This window comes from Diadema antillarum, unplaced genomic scaffold (genome assembly GCF_040938485.1).
Source record: "Diadema antillarum isolate AM-2024a unplaced genomic scaffold, OU_Dant_1.0 seq00000076_RagTag, whole genome shotgun sequence".
Taxonomy (NCBI): domain Eukaryota; kingdom Metazoa; phylum Echinodermata; class Echinoidea; order Diadematoida; family Diadematidae; genus Diadema; species Diadema antillarum.
The window spans coordinates 1323458-1346213 of record NW_027271170.1 but is presented as its reverse complement, the minus strand read 5'-3'; the positions used below and the strand labels follow the sequence as shown (position 1 = coordinate 1346213).

Genomic DNA, 22756 nt, shown 5'->3' with positions numbered 1-22756 from the left:
AGGGCAAACTGCCAAAACGGATGTAAAAATGTAACACATTTGATATTAGGTGACCAGAAATTAACTCATATGTTTCTCTTATAGAGCCTTACTTTGTAGTTGATAAAAAAAAAGTATTTGAACACAATTAATTGCAATAAAATGACACTAAATAAAAGTCTAAATAGCTGCAGGTAGACTAGGTGAGTGTCATGCTACAAACAATTTTGCAAACCTAAGATGGGATAGATATAAAGCATGTATCATTCAGCCTGAAGGGTTCTATGTTCAGAGCACTTCAAATTAGAGTAAAGGCATTCTGTCATACTTGATGTCTTCACAAAACTTTCAGAGTGGCTACTTTCTGCCTTAGATGTTTCATATTCTCAAACATAACACTACAATGTATATTCTTGATTACAGCAATCATAGACCTGCAACACTGTTACTTTGTCCCACCTGAACAAGTTGTGGTAGATAGTCACAGAGTTCATCATCAGGTGTGGGTTGGATCCACTGAACTGCCTTGGCCCTTACATGCTGGTCGGCAAAGCTACATGGCAAACAAAGAGAGTTATGAACACAAAGACATTACTCCAAATCTGATGTCAACATGATATCTCACACATTACACCATGAAAAGAAATGACCTTGTCTGAAAGTTAACCTGTTCAATACTAAATTCTGTAATCCCCATAGACTTAGCACACAGAACACCAGGTTCCCCATATGGAACAGGTTAAGAGGAAAATAAATGATGTTCACTGAAAAGATGACAACAGTTCTAACTCTTCACGATAATTACACAAACATCAAAATCAACATTCCATCAAAATCAAATGGAACTATCATTGTAATATGATTGGCCTGATGATCAAGCAATAATTTTCAGGTGATCAAGAATTTGATGCCCTCGACTTCTGAGAAACACTGTGTTCTTGTCAAACAAAGTATTCCAGTAATATAGTTAGAATGACTAGTATTCATACCCAGGATGGAGGAGCAGAGAAAAGATGAGTTCTTACCGAGGATGGAGAAGCTGCAATGCATCAAGAGGATCCAATGGAACCCATTCCTCCAGGAGGGCATAGATGTCTGCCAGACAGGCCCAGTCCCAGCTGGGAGCCACCTGTAAGACTCTAGCTAGAGCCCAGGAAATCCTGGTACAGAAATGACGCTTGTTCCACAGAAAGACAGCATCCTCCTCTCGCAGCCTGTAATTGAAGACACATACATACATCAACCTGACATATCTTTTCCTATTGAATCACTCTACAACATGATGTTAGACTCCTGGGCCTGTGAGTCTGGCCATTACTGTCATCTTCATAGCCTTTTCACATGAGCCTCATTCCCCTGTATGGTATTTCTGACACATTGGTCCGAATTTATGAAGGTGGTAAAATTGCAATCATGGTTTAAACCATGGACAAAAACCATAGTTTTGTATGGGGCGCCAAGTGTCGTATGGCCTATTTCGTTACAAAATCAGTTATTTTGTTAATGAAATTGTCATTTCGTCGACAAAATGACTTCTTTAGTAACTAGATAGGCCATGCAACACTTAGCACCTCATACAGAACTACGGTCTTTGTCCATGGTTTAAACAGTGGACAAGATTGTACCACCTTCGTGAATTTGTGCCATTATGTCTCAATGTTCTGGCACGTTCTATCATGGTGGAAGGATTATGATTACTATCAAATCTTGAAAGCTTTCTACAGATATTTCTACATTTTTATCACTAACAAGTAAAATAGTTCCTATTTTAATGGGAATATGTTCTTGTCTGTACTCTGTATTAAATCAAATAATATTGAAAACATGATTTGTTGCATAACATTCGCAAACTATGATCTAAAAGTACTTAACCCATTGAGGATGGGCCAAGTTTGCTATAAAACACATTTCCCATAGACACCTCGCCATGTATACTCAAGACTAGTCTTCAACTTCAGGTTTGTTTTAAAGCTCCCTTGGCTCTTTAAGAAGAAGCCAAATGCAAAAATGAAATATCACAATGAATGAAGCATTCCACAATGGAAAGTGAACTAGAAAAGCCTGGTAAGACTCACGGTGAGAGAGAGTCTTTCTTGAGTATGCCATGGAGACGATACTGTTCACGTTCCTCCAAAGCAGTGAAGCTGGTTGGACGGATGACTGCCTTCTTGGGTTCAATGGGAGGAAAGATGACGATGTGTTTGAAAGTAGAGAAATCCACCTGTCAGCAAACAAAGAGATGAAGAGAACTTTAACAGAGCTTTCCACAAGAACTTCTTTTTTAGAGCTTTCAACAAGGACTTCTCTATTCATGGTTTCAATAAGGACTTCCCCTTTTAATAAGGACTTTCAACAAGGACTTACATTGCACATTCAACAGGGACCTTTCTTTTACTGCTTACAACAAGGGTTTATCTTTTCTAACAACCAATTCTAGTCAAGCTTTCCTTGTTTTGTAGCAGGAACACAGACACTATAGAGTAGTTCTATGCATGAGTCTAAAGGTCTGCTTTCTGATGAACATTTCTGATTAACAATGCTTTGCTTGGTTCCAGAAAATTTAGGGTACTATTCAGATGTATGTTGCTTCCTCTGTTTAGAAGAGAAGCCATGTTCTGTGTAATATGACCATGCATCACAAAATCAACAACAAGCTATACATCCAGATTTTTAGTGAGAACTCGTAAGAGGCGGGTCAACCTATTCAATTTCTCTTTTTTTTTTCTGAAAGAGCAATTCTTCTTATCTATATTTCTAATGTTTGTGACTATAAAACAAAAATAAAAATGTCCTTTTTGCAGTTTTTCTACAATACTTTTCAGTTTGACAAAGGCATTCTAAGATTTATAGATTCAGAGCACAGGCTTCACTTTAAACTCAAATAACTTGAAAGAATGATGCTATTGCATTGACAACTACAATATAGTATCAGTCATGAACAGAATGAATTCTAATGAGTGTGCTAACTTTCAGTTTAGTTCAATAATAGCTTCATAGTGGTTGTTATGGAGTTTAATTTCCTGTCCTTTGTTCCAGAGTACAGCTTGGTGAGGTTGATCACATCAACTGACCCATCTCTTCAAAGCCTCTTTTCTCACTACACACTTTTCCAGGGTGTCTACTTTCTCTCCATTATCAAGCCAAGTTTGGAAAGACCATAATGTATTGACCTACACAGGATATGCCATCTTAAAGCTTAAAGGCTGCTCTTTCAGAATCTGCTTTCAATAAAAATCCATGTTTGGTAATTTTTTGGTGGTTTTGTGATGCTAATATTTCTTCTTTTTTTTCAGACAAGGAAATGTTATACGTTATGTACATACAATAATAAAAAAAGAAAACCAGTTTCATACTTTAATGGTTATCTATAATTGCATTACTTTGCAAAGAGTTACATGACTGTACAATTTTCACACTTGGGAGGAGAATCTAGAATAAAATCGACTATTGTGGGGGTACAGACCATGGGAATCTCTCTGTGGAATCAAGAAAGTAGAGTTGGAGAGAGAGAGAGAGAGAGAGATACCTGTAATATGGCACTGGTTGGTGAGAGGAGGTTGGATGCACAGGTTCCTATTGGATTAGCTTGGTTCTCAGGCCATAGTCCCAGTAACTGACTACCTGTCAGTAACACACTGTAATAAAACATGTAGCCATCAAGAAACATGACTCTGTATAGCACACAATACAATGTTGGAATGATTTGAATATATCAGACAAACTAGATATATCGCTACGGCGACTGATATGCCTCCGCCATAATGCATGGTTCTCCTAATAGGTCTATAGTACAATGTCTTGACAATGTGTGATGACAGTTTCACACAATTGGCAAAATATTAAAATGACAGGTTTGCCACAAATGTGCTGAATGTTCACTTTCCTAGAACTTGGTTCAATTGGATGAATGATTAAAAATGTCAGAGTGCAGGTATTTGGGGAACTGATGATTTTTACTTGACTTTTGATCCTTTTATAAGTTTATGCATTGAGTAATTTTCAAGGTATTGAGAAAAAGTATAATTTCAGTATCAAATGGGAAAATAGCATTATCTGGCCTTTGACCTTTGACCTCACAGTTCCAAAGAGAATCACTGTTAGGTTGAACATGCATAAATATGTAAGTTTCATGATGATACCTTGAGTTACTTTTGAGATATGGAGGAAAAAGTGCAATTCAACACTTTCACTTGACCTTTGACCTTTTGACCTTTGACCTTTTGGCAAGAAACTTCCCAAAGAATATATATCGGGTAATACATGCATACATCAAGTTTTAAAAAAAAAAACCTTCAGGCATTGCATAAATATAAGGAAAGTAGTGATATTTTGAGGAGTTGACCTTGACCTTTGACTCCTAACCTTTGAACCATGACCCCCAACTTCCCTAGATAATCACTGCCCATTGGAACAAGCATATATACTAAGTTCCATGAAGATACCTTGAACCATTTGCGAGATATGGAGAAAAACATGAATTTTCAACCTTTTTTTCCACAAAATAACCTGTGACCTTTGACCTTCGACCCCGTGACCCTAAAATCCAAACAAAGTATTATCCCCCCAGGATGTACCCTCATACCAAGTTTGATGTAAAACCACCACACGGTTCTTGAGATATCGACAAAAACAAAATGGGACGGACGTACGTACGGACGGACGGACGACCCGAAAACATAATGCCTCCGGCCACTTCGTTGGCGGAGGCATAAAAAAAATTGGTCACGAAGCAAGGCCAGCGTCGCACAAACAAGCAGACCCTGTTAAATTTACTTTTTCATGTATAAAGTCGGAACAAGCGAGGGCACCATCACCAAAAACAATAGGCGTCTTCGTTTTACCATAACACACCTTCATGCCAAATTTGAAGATGATCTAAGAAGAACTGCAGCCAGTAGAGTGCTCACAAGAAAATCTCTGCTGCGGACGCGGCGCAACGAGGCCAAATCCATAGTATCCTCCGAACTCTGTTCGGGGGATACAATGAGTGGATGTCAACACTCAGCATACTTTCACACCCCATGATAGCATACTATGCAAATGATATGCAAATGAGGCCATTATGCCCATTGCATATGGATATGAAAGATTGAAAATACTGAAAAATGTGAAATACATACACTTTGTATGACTACGTTCCACTTTAACTGTAACATTTTCTCTGTGTGTACAGCTATAATTGTCATCTACAGAAACATTCAAATCCAAACTTCAAAACGTTACCTATTCCTCTCACACTGAGGACTATAATTGCAGTCTATAATGTTCGGAACAATTGTATTCTTTATCTGGTATGTGTTTGTTGTTGTTTGCCATTTTCTTCTCTGTTGTCATGTTTGAACATGTGTTATATCTATCTTTTCATTTATGAAGCGCCATGAGCACTAAAAAGCGGACCTGTGCGCTATACAAGTGGCCACTATTATCATTATTATCATCATTGCTACTTCTTCTACTATTACTACTACTACTACTACTACTACTATACTAATACTACTACTAATACTAATACTACTACTAATACTAATACTAATTGAACTCTGCAATACATTTTGTAAAACTATGTCTGCTGATTCTTTAACTCCTTTACATGTATTAGTGTTTTTTGTGAGTGAATATATGCTACTGTCATACATTGTATAGTACATGTGTGAATAATGTGCACAGCTATTAATATTTACCAGGGCCCTGTTTCATAAAGCTGTTCGTAAAGTTACGAACAACTTACGAGCGACTGGTGATCAGTTCTGATGTGCTATACTTATTAGAATTTCCATAATTCAGCACAAGAACTGATCACCAGTCGCTCGTAAGATGTTCGTAACTTTACGAACAGCTTTATGAAACAGGGCCCAGGTACCATATTTTTTCCTTTCATTGATTTCACATTTTTCACAGAGGAAGACATTCAAAACTAGAGAAGCACTCTGAGAGCGCAGACCTCCGCCAAGCAGGCAGCTCATTTCCACCACTGATCTTGATCTTCCATAGAAGTGATTTCCACCCATACATACTTTAAGTAGCATTGTGTGCTGAAAGTCGCCCAATTTCCCAATATAGAAGCCTTTGTTACGTCATAAACCCTCAGCTGCACGGCGCGCCTCACCCTAGCAGAAACTAGAGCACGCACTTTAGTGCGCGCATGCAAACCTCAAATACGCGCAGCCTGAACTCCCAAGTTCATTGACCCTACCTGCCAAAATATCAAAAATCCTTCATAAAGTCCTCCAAAATTCTCAGATCACTACCAAAATTTGATCATCTGTTACTTGTATCAATCTAAACCTTTCCTGCAAGTTTCATCCAAATTCGTTACCTACTTTTTGAGTTATTTTGCACACAGACAAACTAACTACCTAACTAACAAACAAACAAACAAACAAACAAACCAACGGTAACGAAAACATAACCTTCCCCCTTGGCGGAGGTAATAACACAGTAACAGCAGATTTGTGACAGAAAAAATCTACTTTGTCTGCAGACTATCCTATCATTGTTTTTGATAGCAGAAATTCTAAAGAATTTGATAGGATTGGGGTTTTAGGTGGTATGGAATTGTTAAATGGTATTGTTAAATTCAAGTATCAGAATGGCTAATCACTTTCGACATCCAGCTGAATCCCTGCTTGGCAAACTGCTTGGCACACTCTCTTATTGCCACAAACTAGCATCAGACTAACATGAAAACATATGAGTGGGACTGTAAGGACAGCAGCAATTCTGCTTAACCCACCACCCAGGCTTCAGTTTCTGTACCCGTTCACATGGGTGAACCAACATTTAAGAATTTTTAGCTGGCAGAAATGTATCAATACATTGCTTTGAAAGTGATTGCTATACAGAATCAGAGCGTACGTGAGTTTTGTCCTGGCAGCTCATTTTACAGGATATAACAGTAGTTGTTGAATTCATGTTCATGGAATACAGCAGTGAACACAGAAATGTACACATGCACGTTACATGATCAGGAGTTGATATTTTCACATGTTGTTAGATTTGCGAATAGTACCCAGATCGCAGAATTCCCACAAATAACTCATTAATAAAGCTTGTCTTTGATGCGTTTGAGGTGACAAAAATTGATGTCAAGTATCAAACCTAAATGCAATCGTAAAATTTGCTTTGTGTTTGCTCTGTGTTGTGGGCTGCTCAGGTACAGCCCTGTCGCAATTTATACAGAGACTGGGCTGTGTATAGTCTATATACAGTGTATTTACATAATATGCACAGCCCTGGTACAGTGTATTTACATAATATGTGTATGCAGAGGCCTGTCACATCATTATCACAGCAAGTCATGACTGGTACTCTTAGTGGTCTCAGTCTGGTGGCCCCTGGCTGGGCCCCCTGCCTTGGGCCAGCACTTAGGCTCCTGGCCTCGGCCCGGCCTTGGGCCCCGTGAGCCCCTGGGCCCCTGGGCCACCGGGCCCCCTGGGCCACTGGGCCTGGGCCCACTTGAGCTATGGGCCCCTGGGCCTGGGCCCACTTGGGCATTGGGCCTTGGGCCGTGGCCTTGGGTCCGGCCTTAGGCCCCGCCTTTGGCCCGGCTGTACTTTGTACATGGTCTATGTGAAATCAGGCTTGTCTGTAACTGTACAATTACAAATATTTACAAATAATCACAAATGATCAACAGGTCCATACTACATATAGGACTATATGAATATATGAATATATGAATATATGATTATATGAATATATGAATATATGAGTATATACAATGTATGTGAATATATGTATTATTGTATATGAATATATAAATGTGATCAGGCATTCTGTAACGATGTCAGATCTGCAGTCATTCATATATGTGACTCTGCACCTCAAAACAAACAAAAAGTCGCCAGACATGAATTTTTAGTTAAGACCATATACTGAAAGAACAGACTTTAAGCTTTAAAATGATGTATAACTCAAATCAAATGGACTCTCCTAACCTATCTAAATATTGGAAAGAAAACACAAACTCAGGAAAAGTGTGAACTGAGAAAAGAGGCTCTGAAGTACAGTGTCTATTCAAGCGCTTAATCTTTACCAAACCGTGCTGGCTGTGCGATGAATGGGACAAAAAACAGGAAGTAAACCACCAGAGTAACAACAATGAAGGGATTATCAGATTAAACTGAAATTAAGCATGCCTCATTAGCACATTCTGTTCATATTCAATGCCAACTTTCAAAGCATTAGCACTATCCTTTCAAAAGTTATTACAGTTGAAAGTGAAGAGTGTGGACAAGGTTTTTCAGAAATGAAAAAGGGATTCTAAAGACACACCTAATCACACTATGCTACCAAAAACGTTCGAGATAAACTGCTAAAAAAACACACTTTCCTGCCCGTTTTATGATACCAAATTTCAACATAATGTAAAAGAATACCCGCTCTTTCAGAAAATATGAAAAAGTCAAGTTCGGCTAGGTTGACCCATTTCACTTATTTTCAGTCTTTACGCAAAATCAGTTTGTGCGACTTTATGTTCGTTTTGAGGTGCACGGTCACATATAGCAAATTTTATGCATGTACAAATGGCATACATTCATGTGTACAGTATGCTACTTGATTGAACCAGCCAATGGAGAAAGATCACACCATTGAACAATACTTGAAGGGTTTGTTTGCAAAAACCGATAAGTCCATTTTTGAAGATTTTGAAGTACGATCTCTGTCATAATGTGAAAAATAATACCTTTTGAATGATATATTGATCACTACATATAAAGGTATATTTTTGAAGTTATGGTCAAAAGAATCAAAAATTTTCTTATTATTCTCTTTATTTTTCTTGACCTTTAATCGCAAATATCTCCATTTGGCAAATATGGACTTATCGGTTTTTGCAAACAAACTCTTCACTTGAAAGACATGTACAGTTCAATGACTCAATGCTTGTTATTATGAACTCTGTAGAGGTATGCAGCCCTCTTCAGATGGAAAACATACAGTTGGCTATCACACAGAGCTTGCAAAACCATCAACAATTTATTGAGTTGGATTTGTGTGTGTGTGTGTGTGTGTGATATAGAGCTATTTGGCTTGTTTCTTTTGCATGCATCATCACAAATTTCCCAAGTCTGAATAAAGTGAAACCAAGACCTTCATATAGATGTGCTGCATTGTAAGGTGCTGGATCAGAGCACTACAGTACCATAAGATTGATACCATGGCGGGAATTGTGCTAACAGTGTACTATCCTTCCTGTGCATTTATGTTAAAGTGTACCAATACCCTGAAAATCACATTAAAAAAAATAACCTGTGACCTTTGACCTTCGACCCCGTGACCCTAAAATCCAAACAAAGTATTATCCCCCCAGGATATACCCTCATACCAAGTTTGATGTAAAACCACCACACGGTTCTTGAGATATCGACAAAAAAAAAAACGGGACGGACGGACAGACGGACGGACGGACGGACGGACGACCCGAAAACATAATGCCTCCGGCCACTTCGTTGGTAGAGGCATTAAAAATAATTGATGCAACTCTATATGCCTTTATTTATGTACCTGCTTTCATAACAGGCATGGACATTTTTAATAGACCAAAAAGTCTGACTTATAGAGATGATATTCTGACAACTTTCTGGAAAGATGAGAGTATTGTGATGCTTCCTATCCACACACTAACCCTCTGAAAACTTCAAATCATTTGTCTGATAACTTCTGTGTAAGTTTTGCAGTGGAAGTCTACAACACATCATTCTGTTTATTTAAAGGAGGACGTCAAAGGTTGATATTAATCAATCTAGCAATGCCAGGATGAGCCTCCTTCATCTGTGTATCATGTAGTAAGATATTTACTACAGCAGAAATGTCATGTAGTGAGATATTTACTGCAGCAGAATGGACAGCCGTAATCTGGTAGAACTGCGTATCTCCTTTAACCCACTACGCCAGAAATCGGGTTTAAAGATTCAATGTTACACCTTTCTAAACTGGCATACGATGAGTTGCATTTTTCTTTTTTTCTTGGTCATAATTGGCCTACAGAATTCATTTCCAGCAAAAAAATGACAATTTAACCTTTTTAAGTAGTAATAATTACCATTTTAAAAACTTACGCAGTTCTGTCAGATTAATCATCGCCAAATTTTTGCGATCGTAATCTGGCAGAACTGCGTATTTCTGGTCAAGTGCCCGGGTTGATCAGCCAGAACTGCGTAAGTCTTTGGCAATGCGGGGGGTTTTTCAGGCAGAACTGCGTATCTCTAGGAGATACGCAGTTCTGCCTGATAAGCACGTGTTTCATCAGGCAGAACTATGTATTTCTTTTCGTCATTAACCACGTGCTTATCAGCCAGAACTGCGTATCTCCTAGAGATAAGCAGTTTTGGCTGATAAAACATGTGGTTTATCAGCCAGAACTACGTATCTCAGTCTATTTTCTGCGGATTGTCTATCGGATTTTACCATCCATCCCTCTTACTATTCAGCGGATGCAGTGTCAAAACAATGAATATTTTAGATCGAGTACATTTTTTTTGGAAATATTTGTTCACATTGTATAAAGTCATCATTATTGATTCACATTCAATTTCACTTTATCTATTAATTCGTATGTGGAAAATAACTTACTTTCCCCAAATATTGTCCGTCTGTGTTTATGTTTTAGTCTTATTTAGCGGCACGAGAAGTACCGCTACATCAAAAGCCTGGCTGCTTCTTGGGTCATTGTCGATCTCATGAAGCATTGCATTTGGATTAAGAATAATATTAGACTAGATGATAAGCTGTATGTTCATCATGACTACAGCTACTACATTGTAGACCATCTAGACCGTAGTCTATTCAGGCCTATATTGATACAACAGACATCTAGAGTCAGACTAGTAGAGCGGTATAGGGATCTGCATACGACAGGCCTACTGATGTCATCATTCCTACTCTATGCCTAAAGTGAGAGTATGCCTAGACCCTTTTGGCTAAAGGCCTAAACTCTATTTAAACTAAAGAACACTAGGAGCTAGGCCTGACTAAAAGTTTATTTAGGCCTACAGCTTTATTAGAAATAGAAGATCCAAGCCAACTAACCGCTTATTACAATGAAAAACAAAATGAGAAGCTATGGTCAATGGATTACAGATATTGTTGTTCGCGTGACCTACCGCACAGTACACATTGATTTCACGTACACTAACAATGGACAAGTGCTGCAGTACTAAGTAGACCCTAGGCCTAAAGTTGATTGGAGCGTTTTGTCAGACAAGATGCAAACTATAACGTTTGTTAGATCTAGAAATGCTCTAGGCTTAAAAAACCCAAAATTGTAGCAAAACTTAATAGTAAGGCATACCGCATATTGACCTGTTTTGAAGCCTGCCAGTCTATGAAGGGAAAGAAAGTGGCAATTTCCCCCAAGAGCTGAGGGTCACTGCTTTTGGATCCATTGCTTTAGCGTGACTGTCGTGTACTAGCGCGCTTGTTTGCGACGTGCTGCATGGTAACTTCAAAACAACGCACAGCGCGTTCGTCACTACCAAGGCCGCGCACGCGCGTGTTAAGATATACCATGTCCGTGCGGGATGCAGGAACACCTTGGTCCAAGCGTTGTCGTAAGTCAACTTACGCAGTTCTGCCTGATTAACATCAGAAAATTCATTTCGTATCTCGCCTTAAGCAGTTCTGCCAGATTAATCGCCCTCTCTCCTCAGGAATTTTGCCAAAATTACTTTCAAAAAATAACTTTCTGTACCGAATCACAACTTATTTTTTGGCCCACTTGAAAGAGCAAGAGAAAAAAAAACCCAAACACTCAAAACCTGAAAATCGACCAAAATCGACTTAGGGAGTTCTGCCAGATTACAGCCGTGGAGGAAGCTTCTAATCCTTCTCCTCAACTACTGTGACTCAAATTTACATTGTCAATGATGTCTGTCCCACTTGTACATCATTTTCATTATTTTTTTTATTACATGTGTCACAATCCAACCTTCTGATTGCAGTGACAAATTCCATTAATCATCTCGGCGATAGATAAAGGTTATCACATTGTTAACTTCCAATAATCTTGCTTTATCAACCTCTTTCAAGCATCTGATAATCTTGACAATCTGCTGTGAAATAAAATGTGTTGTGAATGGATTAATTTCAGCTGCCCTTTGACCTACAGAACGATTCATGAGCTGCCAAACACTGACTTTGAAAGCATGAAATCACCGACTATCTGCTGCGATAACTGAGTATCTACTTGCAATACTTTATTATCATTATCATTATCACCATTTTTCTTACATAGGGCATAATATCTTTGGCAAAGTCTCTATACATTTAAGAAGAAAACAAAAGAAAAACAGGAAAAGATAATTACAGAGACAAACAGAGAAAATCAAATTTATCGTCTATCATGTGTCACTTCAAAAGCAGGGGGTTATGCTAGAAATCAATGAACAAGCACAGATTACTTTTTAGCCCATTGAGGAACAGTCCCGAGTATACTAGGACAAGCGTCTACGGGAAATGCGTGTTGTAGCAAAATCAAACTGTCCTCAACGGGTTAAGAATACAAAGGCATCCTCCTCAAACTGGCCCCAGGTCTGAAATTGCTGTGTATGTAATAAACTAATAAAAGTGACAGGAGATGACAGAGACAGTGTAAAATCATTCACTTCCCTTCGCCTCTCAGAATAAATCCTTCTCATCAAAATATTCTACCAATCAAAGCACTATGAGAAATGAGCCGAGGTTGATAGACAGGTTACCTTCTAAAGTTGAAGAGAGGTACAGCCACCCAGCCTAGTACCGTTTTCTCTCCACTGTTCATATCTACTCCACACAGTGAGAGGCAGATCCTAGCTTCTCTTGGTAGCCGGCTAATTGGGACTGGCAGCTCAACACTGACGAGAACAGAACAAAACAAAACAGAAGGCTCACATGAACTCATTCAGTCTTAGCACTCAACTGCCAACACCTGTTACACAACTACATGTCAACCATATCACTGCAGTATATATTTGATGTCATAATACCAGAGTACATTAATTTGTCACTCTCCAGAAAATTATTCAACCTAAAAAATTGTTGCAAATATGTAACTTATGAAGTTCATCATACGTTGACCACTGTTTGAAATTTATGAGTAGAATGCTCCGTAGTTAAAAATCTCTTGTATGTATAATACAATGTACTTTGGAAATTTTACGGAAATACACCATTTAGTCGGATACTTTAATAGATCCCACCCAGAGTCATTATTCAATGTCCTGAACACAATGTGAACCAATCTAGGATGATCATTAGCACAAGTTTTGACACAAACTTTTTTTCTGTGATCCTTCTATAAAGGTTTCTGATAGATCCCTATTTGCCACACTCTCACCTCTTGAGAGATCTCCTAGATGGTCCTATGACACAATCCTAAAGCAAGAAGACTACAATGCATCATCATGTACACAATTTATTCTTTCTTGCCTACGCGCACTAATGACCCAAGATCGAGAAGTTTGGCTGCCGGTGTGACCGCACAACAAAAGATCGCGAAGACAATGTTAAAATTCTCAATCTTTTGCCAGTCTGACCACGCCTATAGTTGTCCATCATCTGTATAAAATGAGATGAGAGCTTCAAGTCTCTAAAGCAGCTTGAAGCTCAACCTGCACACTTACTCCTCATGCCAGGAAACTTTGTCAAAAAATCCGTTGGAAATCTTGGAAGGCCAGGTTTCCACTGGAGTGTGGAGCGGCTGACCACCGTACAGGACTTGACAAGTGACTGCAAACATGTCATGTCTGCAAAATAGAGTCAAGTCATGTGTTACAATAATTACTACAAAATCATGTCAAACACGTCATGCCTGCAAAACAAAGTCAAGTCATGTGCTACAATGATTACTAGAAAATCATGTCAAACATGTCATGCCTGCAAAGTAGAGTCGAAGTCATGTGCTACAATGATAACTAGAAATCTCAGCTCTCCAGATCAAGTGCCAGCAGAAGAGACAAATTTATTTCTAATGGACACTGCATAAATTATTCAAAGAAGGGAAATAATGTACATGAAAAAATGAATATCACTTAAAAACCACAAATCTTCTAGTAAAAACACTTATTCCCTTGTTCTATCATAATACTTGAACATTTTCATCACAAAACCCTTACAAGACTCTCATACTTTGACAAAGGAGACAAGATAAATCCATCACAATTGGCAAAATTTTAATTATCTTAATTAGCCTAAGATTAACTCCTTCTTCTTTAAGCTTCTCTAAAAGCACTCCATCCATACTGGTCCATTCATAACACATCATAGAGATCCCATACTACTGACAAAGTATTTTTTCTTTTTTTTTTTTTGGGGGGGGGGGTATAAAAAAAAATTGTGTGTTCTGTTGACCAGTATAAGACTTGTCAGAACTCACGCATTCTTCCAGGCCAGTGGAAGTCGATGTGCAGAGGCTATTTTGACTCGCAGACTCTGTCCCATGGTAGTAATATCCTCCAACCCAGCCTCTATAGTTCCTCGTGTGGAGGCCACGCCCGGTGTCAACTCAGGTCCTATGTCAGTATCAAAAGCCTGGCAATAAATGTCTACCAGCTGAAGGACAGCATCCGTCAATCTCTCTAGAGCAAGGAGTGGAGAATGGCCGGTCTGTAGGATCTTGACTGCCATGGTAACACTGTTGGACTCCACTGAGGCAAGAGTAGCACAGATTGCTTTCACTGTCTGCACTAAGGGACCCACGTAGGGTTGATGAACCTTGGCCTAAAAATCACAGCACAAAAAAGAGAATTCATGGACAGGTCAGAGTGGTTGGAATTCAAGCTACCTCTGATGGCATTTAGTGGTTGCATCTAATATCACTGATGAATAAAACATGAGAATCCATAACATTTGGTATTAATCTACCTCTCTGTGTATTTGATTTTAAAGGGAAATATATTCTTTACAAACACATTGATACATTGGAGCGCAGACAAATTGGTATAACATATCAGTGATAGTTATGGAAATATGGACAAGCCATTTTAAAGTTATGAATTGTAAAAGGTTTAGAAAATTGCATGTGGCATCAGCACTGGAAGGTAAGGCTACAACAACATGTAATGTCACAATATCTCACCAACAAATAGACAAAGATGAAAGAGAATTTTTTGAAATATGAAAATATTCCTTCAACTTGTTATTGACAAATGTAAAGGGTAATACTATTTTCACTGCCTTTTGAAAAGAGTAAACCAAGAGCTCTTTCATCATGCTACAAAGATGAGACACATCTACATTACACATTAAAACATCACAAGGCTGCAAGTGACTGAACTAGACAAATGCACATAAACAAAGAAAGACAATTAACATTGGCTGTAAATTAACCCATTGAGGATGAGTCCTGAGTATACTCGGGCAAGTGTCTATGGGGAAAGTGTGTTGTAGCAAAATCAGACCACCCTCAATGGGTTGAAATCTATTTGACATCCATCTTGCCTCACCTGTACAGCTTTCTTCAGTTTCTCTGACTCTGTGGTAAAGGCATCCATCAGTACATTGATCCCCATCCTAGAATCATGACAGGAATAATGTCAAAACTCATCAAAACAACAGTTACATCATCTAGACAAAAATACTTCAAATTCTAGAAAAATCATGCTTTACTCAGAACCAGACTGTACATTAATTTCCCAAAAAACTGTGAACACCACATCACTCAGAGGATTTTGTACTACAGACATATTTCTCAAGATTACTGCCTTATGGAATCTATTTTCAATTATTAATTAATTAACAGTAGAAGAATAACATCCTTCGTGAAATATAGTGTAAAACGAGCAATGCTCACAGGCATTTTTATTTTGTGAATTTCACGAGAGCCAAGATTCACAAAATTAGAATGCACGTGAAAGCTCTTGTCTACACAATATGCATTAAATGCCAGAGGCACTTCACGAAAATTTCATGCCGTGAAAAAGACCATCAGCTCCCATTCGCGAAAATTTCATGATTTCCTTAATTGACAGGCTTTGAGATGACCGGTGATTTTTATCATTTAACTGAACACCATACCATGAAGAGGTTTCCCATCCAGTGAATCAGACATTGAAACACCCTTCATTCAATATTTTCTTACAAATACTGTACTACACTGTACAAATGATATTCACACACCCTTTCCTCACAGGTGTACAGTGTCATACACTGGTGTATACATAAACTGGTGATGGTGTGAAAACTTCGGTTAAATTGTTGAGAATCTATGTCTGTGTAAAGGGATAGTAGTAGAGCACACTTACTTTGAGACTGATGTAGTGATGGGTCTGTCAAATAAATTGGAGAAGGTGCTCATACCAACATCACCCTCATCATCAGCACTCTAAGATCAGAAACAAGAAAAACATCTCACTTGGTTAGACAAATCTGATGCACTGTAACATCAACTTTAACTGGATGTTGATTATACATGCATTGCTTTTGGGATTTTAGAGGTGAATATATACCAGATCACATGTCATTTTAAGAATGTAATTTGGTCATTTCTTGTAGAAGTATCAAGCACAAACAAACATTCCAAATAAACAACTCATCTAGCTTTAAAGAGATCTCAAGGAATATAAACAAATGAATGAACAATAACACCTGTCCAGTCACTGGTAGATTTCTCTTGGCAGAAATGTTACTTGGTTTTCCTGCTATTATTCGAAACTACAATCCTTCCTTTGATACTATGTATCTTTCTTTCTTTCTATTTCTTTAATAGTGTTTTATTAAAATGCTCTACTTGCCATTCAATATAGCAAGTCTCTGAAATACACTTTGACAAGAATTTATAAAACATACAAAGTGTATAAAAAGTGAATCCTTTGGGTACCAACACTTGTACAATTGTAGTTTGTTTACATATGGTTGGGCCATCAATTTCAGCAATATTAGAGATTTACAGATAAATATTAATATCAGAAACGTTTTTTTCTAAACTTCATTGTTTTGAAAAGAAAAATTGCATGCATAGATACAACTGTACATTCATACACAAATACATACATCCATATAATACATTATTCAAAGTTTTAAATATTGAGTTCATCATTGCATGGTATCCCAAAGTGAGGAGAGTCACTTACTGTTCTCCCAAGAGATGTGTCCACGTCTTCAATTCTGACCAGAACCAGGCGGACATCTCTGTCCAGCTTGTAGCATTCCTGGACATACTCATAGTCACCTAGGGAGGTCTCACTGAGGGCAGTATAACAAAGACCATACTATATACAGTATTCTACTACTTGAGATTTTACATGATGGCAAAACAGAAACCACTTTAAATATGATATTCATTTCAAGTGACCAAGTGCATTCCCATTGCCACAAAATAACACACAAAACCAGTGAAGAGCCTCGTTAAAAGGGATGGTATTAGTATTGGTGGAGATGAGGATTGGGCATTTAACTTTTAGAGAGATACCAAGAAACCACTTATGAAAAAGTACAGAGCATACTGTTTTAAGAGGAGTTCAAAGTTTATTAGACGAAATTCTGTTTTGAAATGGCTGAGATATCCAAAAACAAAGTAAAACAAAGAGATCTTAATAATGGACGGGTCCCACCTTTTATTCAGATTGTTCTGTTTGGGACATCTCTGCCATTTCAAAACCATTTTTTGTCAAATAAAAGTTGAATTCCTCTTGGAATTACATGCTTTTTCATATTTCATGAGAGGTTCTTCATTATCTCACACACAAAAAAAAAATATTAGAAACCTGAAGTTAGATTTCAACCAAAACTATAATACAATATATAAGTTGATATAGCATTAGAGAACTCACTAAGATCGTATTGATGGAGAATTATAATTCTCTGAATACCTGTATGGCACACCATTCAATGTCATTACTGTATCTACCTATTGTAGGGCTAGAATTGTCATTATAAACTGAGATCTTTTCATGAGGGATTTAATGAAAATAAGACAGCAAGTTTCGTACCCTGTCATAGTACTGTACTAGAACAAAACATGCAGGCCAAACAAAGCATGCCACTGGATGTTACACACCATAAAATTAAGCAATGTCTTGACTGTGAACTCACTTGTAGAGATATTCAGAAAACCCAGGGACTTTGAGGACAAATGAGTCACTGGAAATGTCCACACTGCCCTCTATGTAACACAGCGCCTGACTGATGACGTGTTGAATGGATGTATTCACTGCAGCAGAGAGCAAAGAAATCAAATAATAAAAGAACATTCAGCATTGAGCGCAGATAAGGGATATATTACAAATCAATTACTACATGCGCAATGTATTAAAAGGAGTAAAAGTTTCACTTTCAAGAGTAGAATAATTTTTGCACTGCAAAACATAAAGATTGTACTCGCACATTTTTGAGATCCAACACTTCATTTGTGATATACAATTGTATACAGTGTACTCTGCACTCTGCTCGTTACAGAAATACTTCCTCCTTTCAGTAAGCATGAGTGACATATTGCTTTGGAATACAGTTGCCTTTTCCATTCAAAAGTAATAAATGTGGTCACAATGTTAATACCAACAACTATATACACGCTTGTGATGACACATATTTTGCAAATTGGGACTTGCATAGCAAGTTTACAAGAGGTTGAATTTGCAATCATGAAATAGAGTCACAAAATCAGAAGCAAATATCTCTTGTTTAGAGAGGTCTTAATTTCAAAAATATCAGCCAACTTGTGAAAATCACATCATTAAAAACACTGCAAAACGTACAGTACAAAGCATTGCTTATAACGCAATGTAAACAAAGGTCATTAAATTATGAGAAAAAAAATGTGGATAGCAAAGACATTGATAGTAACCTTGTGATAAGGAAGGTCTCTAACACACCTCAGCACTGCTCAATAAGCATCAGGATTACAGGGATATGATAAAGTCATTATAGTATCAAAGGTAAAACTAAGATATTGGGAGTATTTTTTTTTTTCATATATAGTACATATATCTCCAAAAGATATGCACAAATTCTTTCTTTTGACAGGTGAGAGCTACAGCGTAAGAATTGATTGTTTGATGCTATTATCCAAAAGGCTTTTAACCACCATGCAATGAAAGTTACAGAGTTTGGGGAAAGGATATCTTTAAGGTCTTACCATCACAGGTGAAAATGATAGGTCTGCTGACATCTTTTCTGAGTAGGACCACCTTAACACTTGTCTCCATGTCTTCATAAGATCTCTTAGAGAAGATGAGAGAACTCACAAAGCCTCTGTTAGTCATGGTGTCAATACTTGGATAGTTCTTTCTCAGCCTGTCAAATTCAGAAAACAAGAAATACATAAAAAAATTAATGAAATTCTTCCATCAAGATGTTTTCATTGCAACTGATTAAAGTCGATTTACGTCGATGTAGGGCAATTTGTCGATCAGTTGCAAAAAAAAAATATATATATATCATAATTACCTGTTACAGAGCAGAAAACCAAATGCACAGCATATACATAAAATTCTCACCATCTTCAGTTTCCATTTGAATTTTTTTTCACAGGTAATATATATGATGTATCAAATTTGCACAATGATTCTGAAATAAAGATTCATTGAAATTCCCAGCCGTATTTTGAGATTCTTAACCCACTGAGGATGAGTCCCGAGTATAATCGTGCTTGGGCAAGGGTCTATGGGAAATGCGTGTTGTAGCAAATCAGCTCATCCTCAACGGGTTGTGTCAAAAAGTGATACACACCTGCTGATGGTTTGTGCAAATGTCTCTCCTTCTTCATCTCTCTGTGAAGTCAGGTCAAATAGTCCATCACCAAAAAACACTTTCTCGGGCTGTATAACAAAATGTCATGGAACAAGAGAGAAAACAAAAAAAACATATGTTAAAATACTAAGATTACCAGAAACATATAAACACACAGAAATGTCATGATGTCCTTCACATTTTACAAATCATGTTAGGCATTGAGTATGTTATTTCAAGCATTCTAACTGCTGTTTTCATAAGACTGTGAATGAAAAAAATACCCACACTTTTTCATAGACCATTTTCAAAACTTAGAGGAACCTCAATTCAGACTTTGACTTCCTTTAAGTCACCCAATTTGACATGACCAAGATTTTTCTTTCAATTTAATGCATCATCATTGTTAGCGTTGCAACAAATGACTATGATATACTGCACGCATCATACGCAATACACACACACACACAAACAAATTATCTACTGCAATGCCAAATCCTTTTTAACTATAGGAGAGCAGACTTCCTGAGTTAAGATAAAAATTAGAATAAAAATTTGATCAAGCATAATCAATCATTTTGTAACTTTTGTCACCATGAAAGGAACCCCTTTAAATTTCAAGAGAGCTTGCCACATCCCAAGTACTGCATGTACAGTACGTGTGCAAGATATTACAGACACTACAGACAGGGTGCATGAGGCAGGCTAAATGTCAAGTTACCTTTGATTTTTAGAAGTTTTAGAGTCAAGATACCTTTGATTTTTAGGAGTTTTAAAGTCAAGATACATTTTCCTTTGATTTTATTTCTATCATTTTTCAATCTTCCAAAAGTCAAGCTACCTTTGATTTTTAGAAGTTTAAAGTCAAGAAACATGTACCTTTGATTTTATTTTTATCATTATTTTTTAGTCTATCCAAAAGTCAAGCTACCTTTGATTTTTAGAAGTTTTAGAGTCAAGATACATTTTCCTTTGATTTTATTTTTATCATTTTTCAATCTTCCAAAAGTCAAGCTACCTTTGATTTCTTGGCCGATGCAGTAGTGACAGCTGACTTTGGAATCCATGGCTCGGGTTCAACGACCTCCACAGCTGCACCTTTAGCACCATGGATACTTCTTGGTCTCTTTCCTGGCTGTTCAGACTCCTCCACATCAATGGATGCTGGCCGCTGATTGCCGGAACCCTCCTCACGTTTAGGTTTCCTCAGCTTTGGAACGGCCTGAGATTCATCCTCGGCATTTGAGTCTATCTTTTCTTCAGACCTGTCAACAGGAGATGCACCTGGCTGCTGAGTTTGGGCCTGGGCAGGGGAAGGCTCTGGGTCAGGGACCTGAGGCCGTAACGGGTCAAAGTAGCTGAAGTCAAAGAAATCTGCTTTGTCTGCTAAACTAAGATTAAACACCATCAAATCATTAGGATCAATAGGGCCCTTGGGAGTCCCTGGTACAGATGGTTGCAAGTCTGACTGTTGACTAAAAACCTGACTGCTAGGACTTGGTCCAGTTCTTGGTCCCAGTCCTGTTGTAGCAAGAGGGAGGGGAGCAGGCTGAACTTCCAAAGAGCTGAAACTGGGGTTGCTGTGTATGCGACGCATTCCACTGTTACTGGCACCCAGGCAATTGGCCATTTGACTTTGCTGGGAGCGACGCATCTTTGGTGGAAGAGGCGGTTGACCATGAGTCTGGGGTGGTGGTCCACCAAGGTTTGATGACTGAACTCCTTGTTGGATACCAGTAATCTGTTCAAAAGTAGGAGCTAGATTGATAAGACTCACATCACTCTGACATGCAGGAGTTTTACTATCACTTGATGGAAATTCAGCTTTTGGCTTAGATGACCCAAAGTCAATTCCTAGTGATGTTAAAAGGTCTGAAAACATTTCTTTGCCACTTGTGAGGTTGGCTTCTACAGGAGTGCCAGTAGCTGCGGGGAGTCCAGACATTTCACGATGCCGAGTCTCAGGACTGGAGGGAGAAGATCTACTCATGTGTCGCTGTGATTGCACACTCAGTCCTTGACTAAACACGTCTCCACCACCTGTCACACTGCTCCGAGGTGGTTGACCTCTTGACATGTGGCTAGTCTGAGGACCGGTAAGTACAAGAGGTGGAGCAAAAGGATTTTTGGGTGATTCACTCGTTAGATCCAGGGATTTTGTCATTCCTACTGGTTGTATTTGCCTAGTGGAAGTGTTCTGCAGTGAAGGTGGTCTACTCATGCTTAATCCAAAACTGTGAGGGCCAACGGATGGTAAGCCAGACTGCAAGGGGCTAGGCAAGGGGCTTGGTCCAACTTGTGGAGCCGTTGTACTTGTGGCACCTTTACTGCTGGCACTGTAGTTTTTCATGACATGATCAAATCCAAATGACATGAGGTCTTCTTCAGCTGGTGGCACCGACATACTGGCACTCAAAGGAGTTTTCCTGGACAGACCAGCCGAAGCTCCATGGCGACCAGAGGTATCAATGCCATGGGATACAGTCTGAGTGTCTCTTACTGAGTAAGACTTGGTCACTGCAAGAGGCTTTTTGGTAGTGCTACTTGGTAGGGTTGTCACACGTTGTGGTAGGCTGGGAGCTACCCCTCCACTGGGAGTAGTCTTTGCTACAGATGGAATGCCAAATCTGTCTCGTCTCAATTCATCCATTCGCTGAGTTTCCAGACTGAGTGCCAAAGCTCTCTGGATATCAGCTTCAAACTGATCTTCCTGGGAGGTGGCTTGGACGTCCTGGGAGCCAGGAGCTACCCCTCCACTGGTAGTACTCATCTTGCCTCCTGACCTCTACTCTCACTTACACACCAGTATCGACGGCACTGAGTCATGAAATAAATACCAGTTTGTAAAGTGTATGGTTCCTCCTCCTTATAAACAAGGTTCAGAAGCTGACATCCAATGTATGTCCTTAGTCAATGATCTGTGCAAGCTGCAAAGATAAAAACAAAGAAAAGGGGTAAATCCATTCATAAGTATTTAATCATCTATAAAGCTTTCACAGTGTACACTGGCTACCTATTGCTAGAAATTTTAACTTACAAAGAAACGGAATTTGAGATCGTACAAAAATTGTGTCGTTCCCTACCTGTGTTTCTTGCAATAGGGTTTGATTTTTTGTTCACTATCCAAAGATAT

At 38.4% G+C, this 22756-nt stretch overlaps 1 protein-coding gene across 1 annotated transcript in view; it reads right to left on the bottom strand.

The window, feature by feature from the left end:
* LOC139726063 (phosphatidylinositol 4-phosphate 3-kinase C2 domain-containing subunit beta-like) overlaps nucleotides 1-22756 on the bottom strand; it is a 53012-nt gene that overhangs the window by 18541 nt on the left and 11715 nt on the right. Inside the window, exons 2-15 of the mRNA XM_071637146.1 lie at nucleotides 20642-22550; nucleotides 19624-19712; nucleotides 19031-19188; nucleotides 17989-18106; nucleotides 17028-17139; nucleotides 16200-16279; nucleotides 15402-15468; nucleotides 14333-14676; nucleotides 13581-13703; nucleotides 12678-12812; nucleotides 3506-3614; nucleotides 2055-2200; nucleotides 1005-1193; nucleotides 439-532 (exon numbers count right to left, since the gene is read on the bottom strand). Coding sequence (XP_071493247.1) covers nucleotides 439-532; nucleotides 1005-1193; nucleotides 2055-2200; nucleotides 3506-3614; nucleotides 12678-12812; nucleotides 13581-13703; nucleotides 14333-14676; nucleotides 15402-15468; nucleotides 16200-16279; nucleotides 17028-17139; nucleotides 17989-18106; nucleotides 19031-19188; nucleotides 19624-19712; nucleotides 20642-22393 — 3516 coding nt within the window. The 5' untranslated portion in view covers nucleotides 22394-22550. The remainder of the gene's footprint in view (nucleotides 1-438; nucleotides 533-1004; nucleotides 1194-2054; nucleotides 2201-3505; nucleotides 3615-12677; nucleotides 12813-13580; nucleotides 13704-14332; nucleotides 14677-15401; nucleotides 15469-16199; nucleotides 16280-17027; nucleotides 17140-17988; nucleotides 18107-19030; nucleotides 19189-19623; nucleotides 19713-20641; nucleotides 22551-22756) is intronic.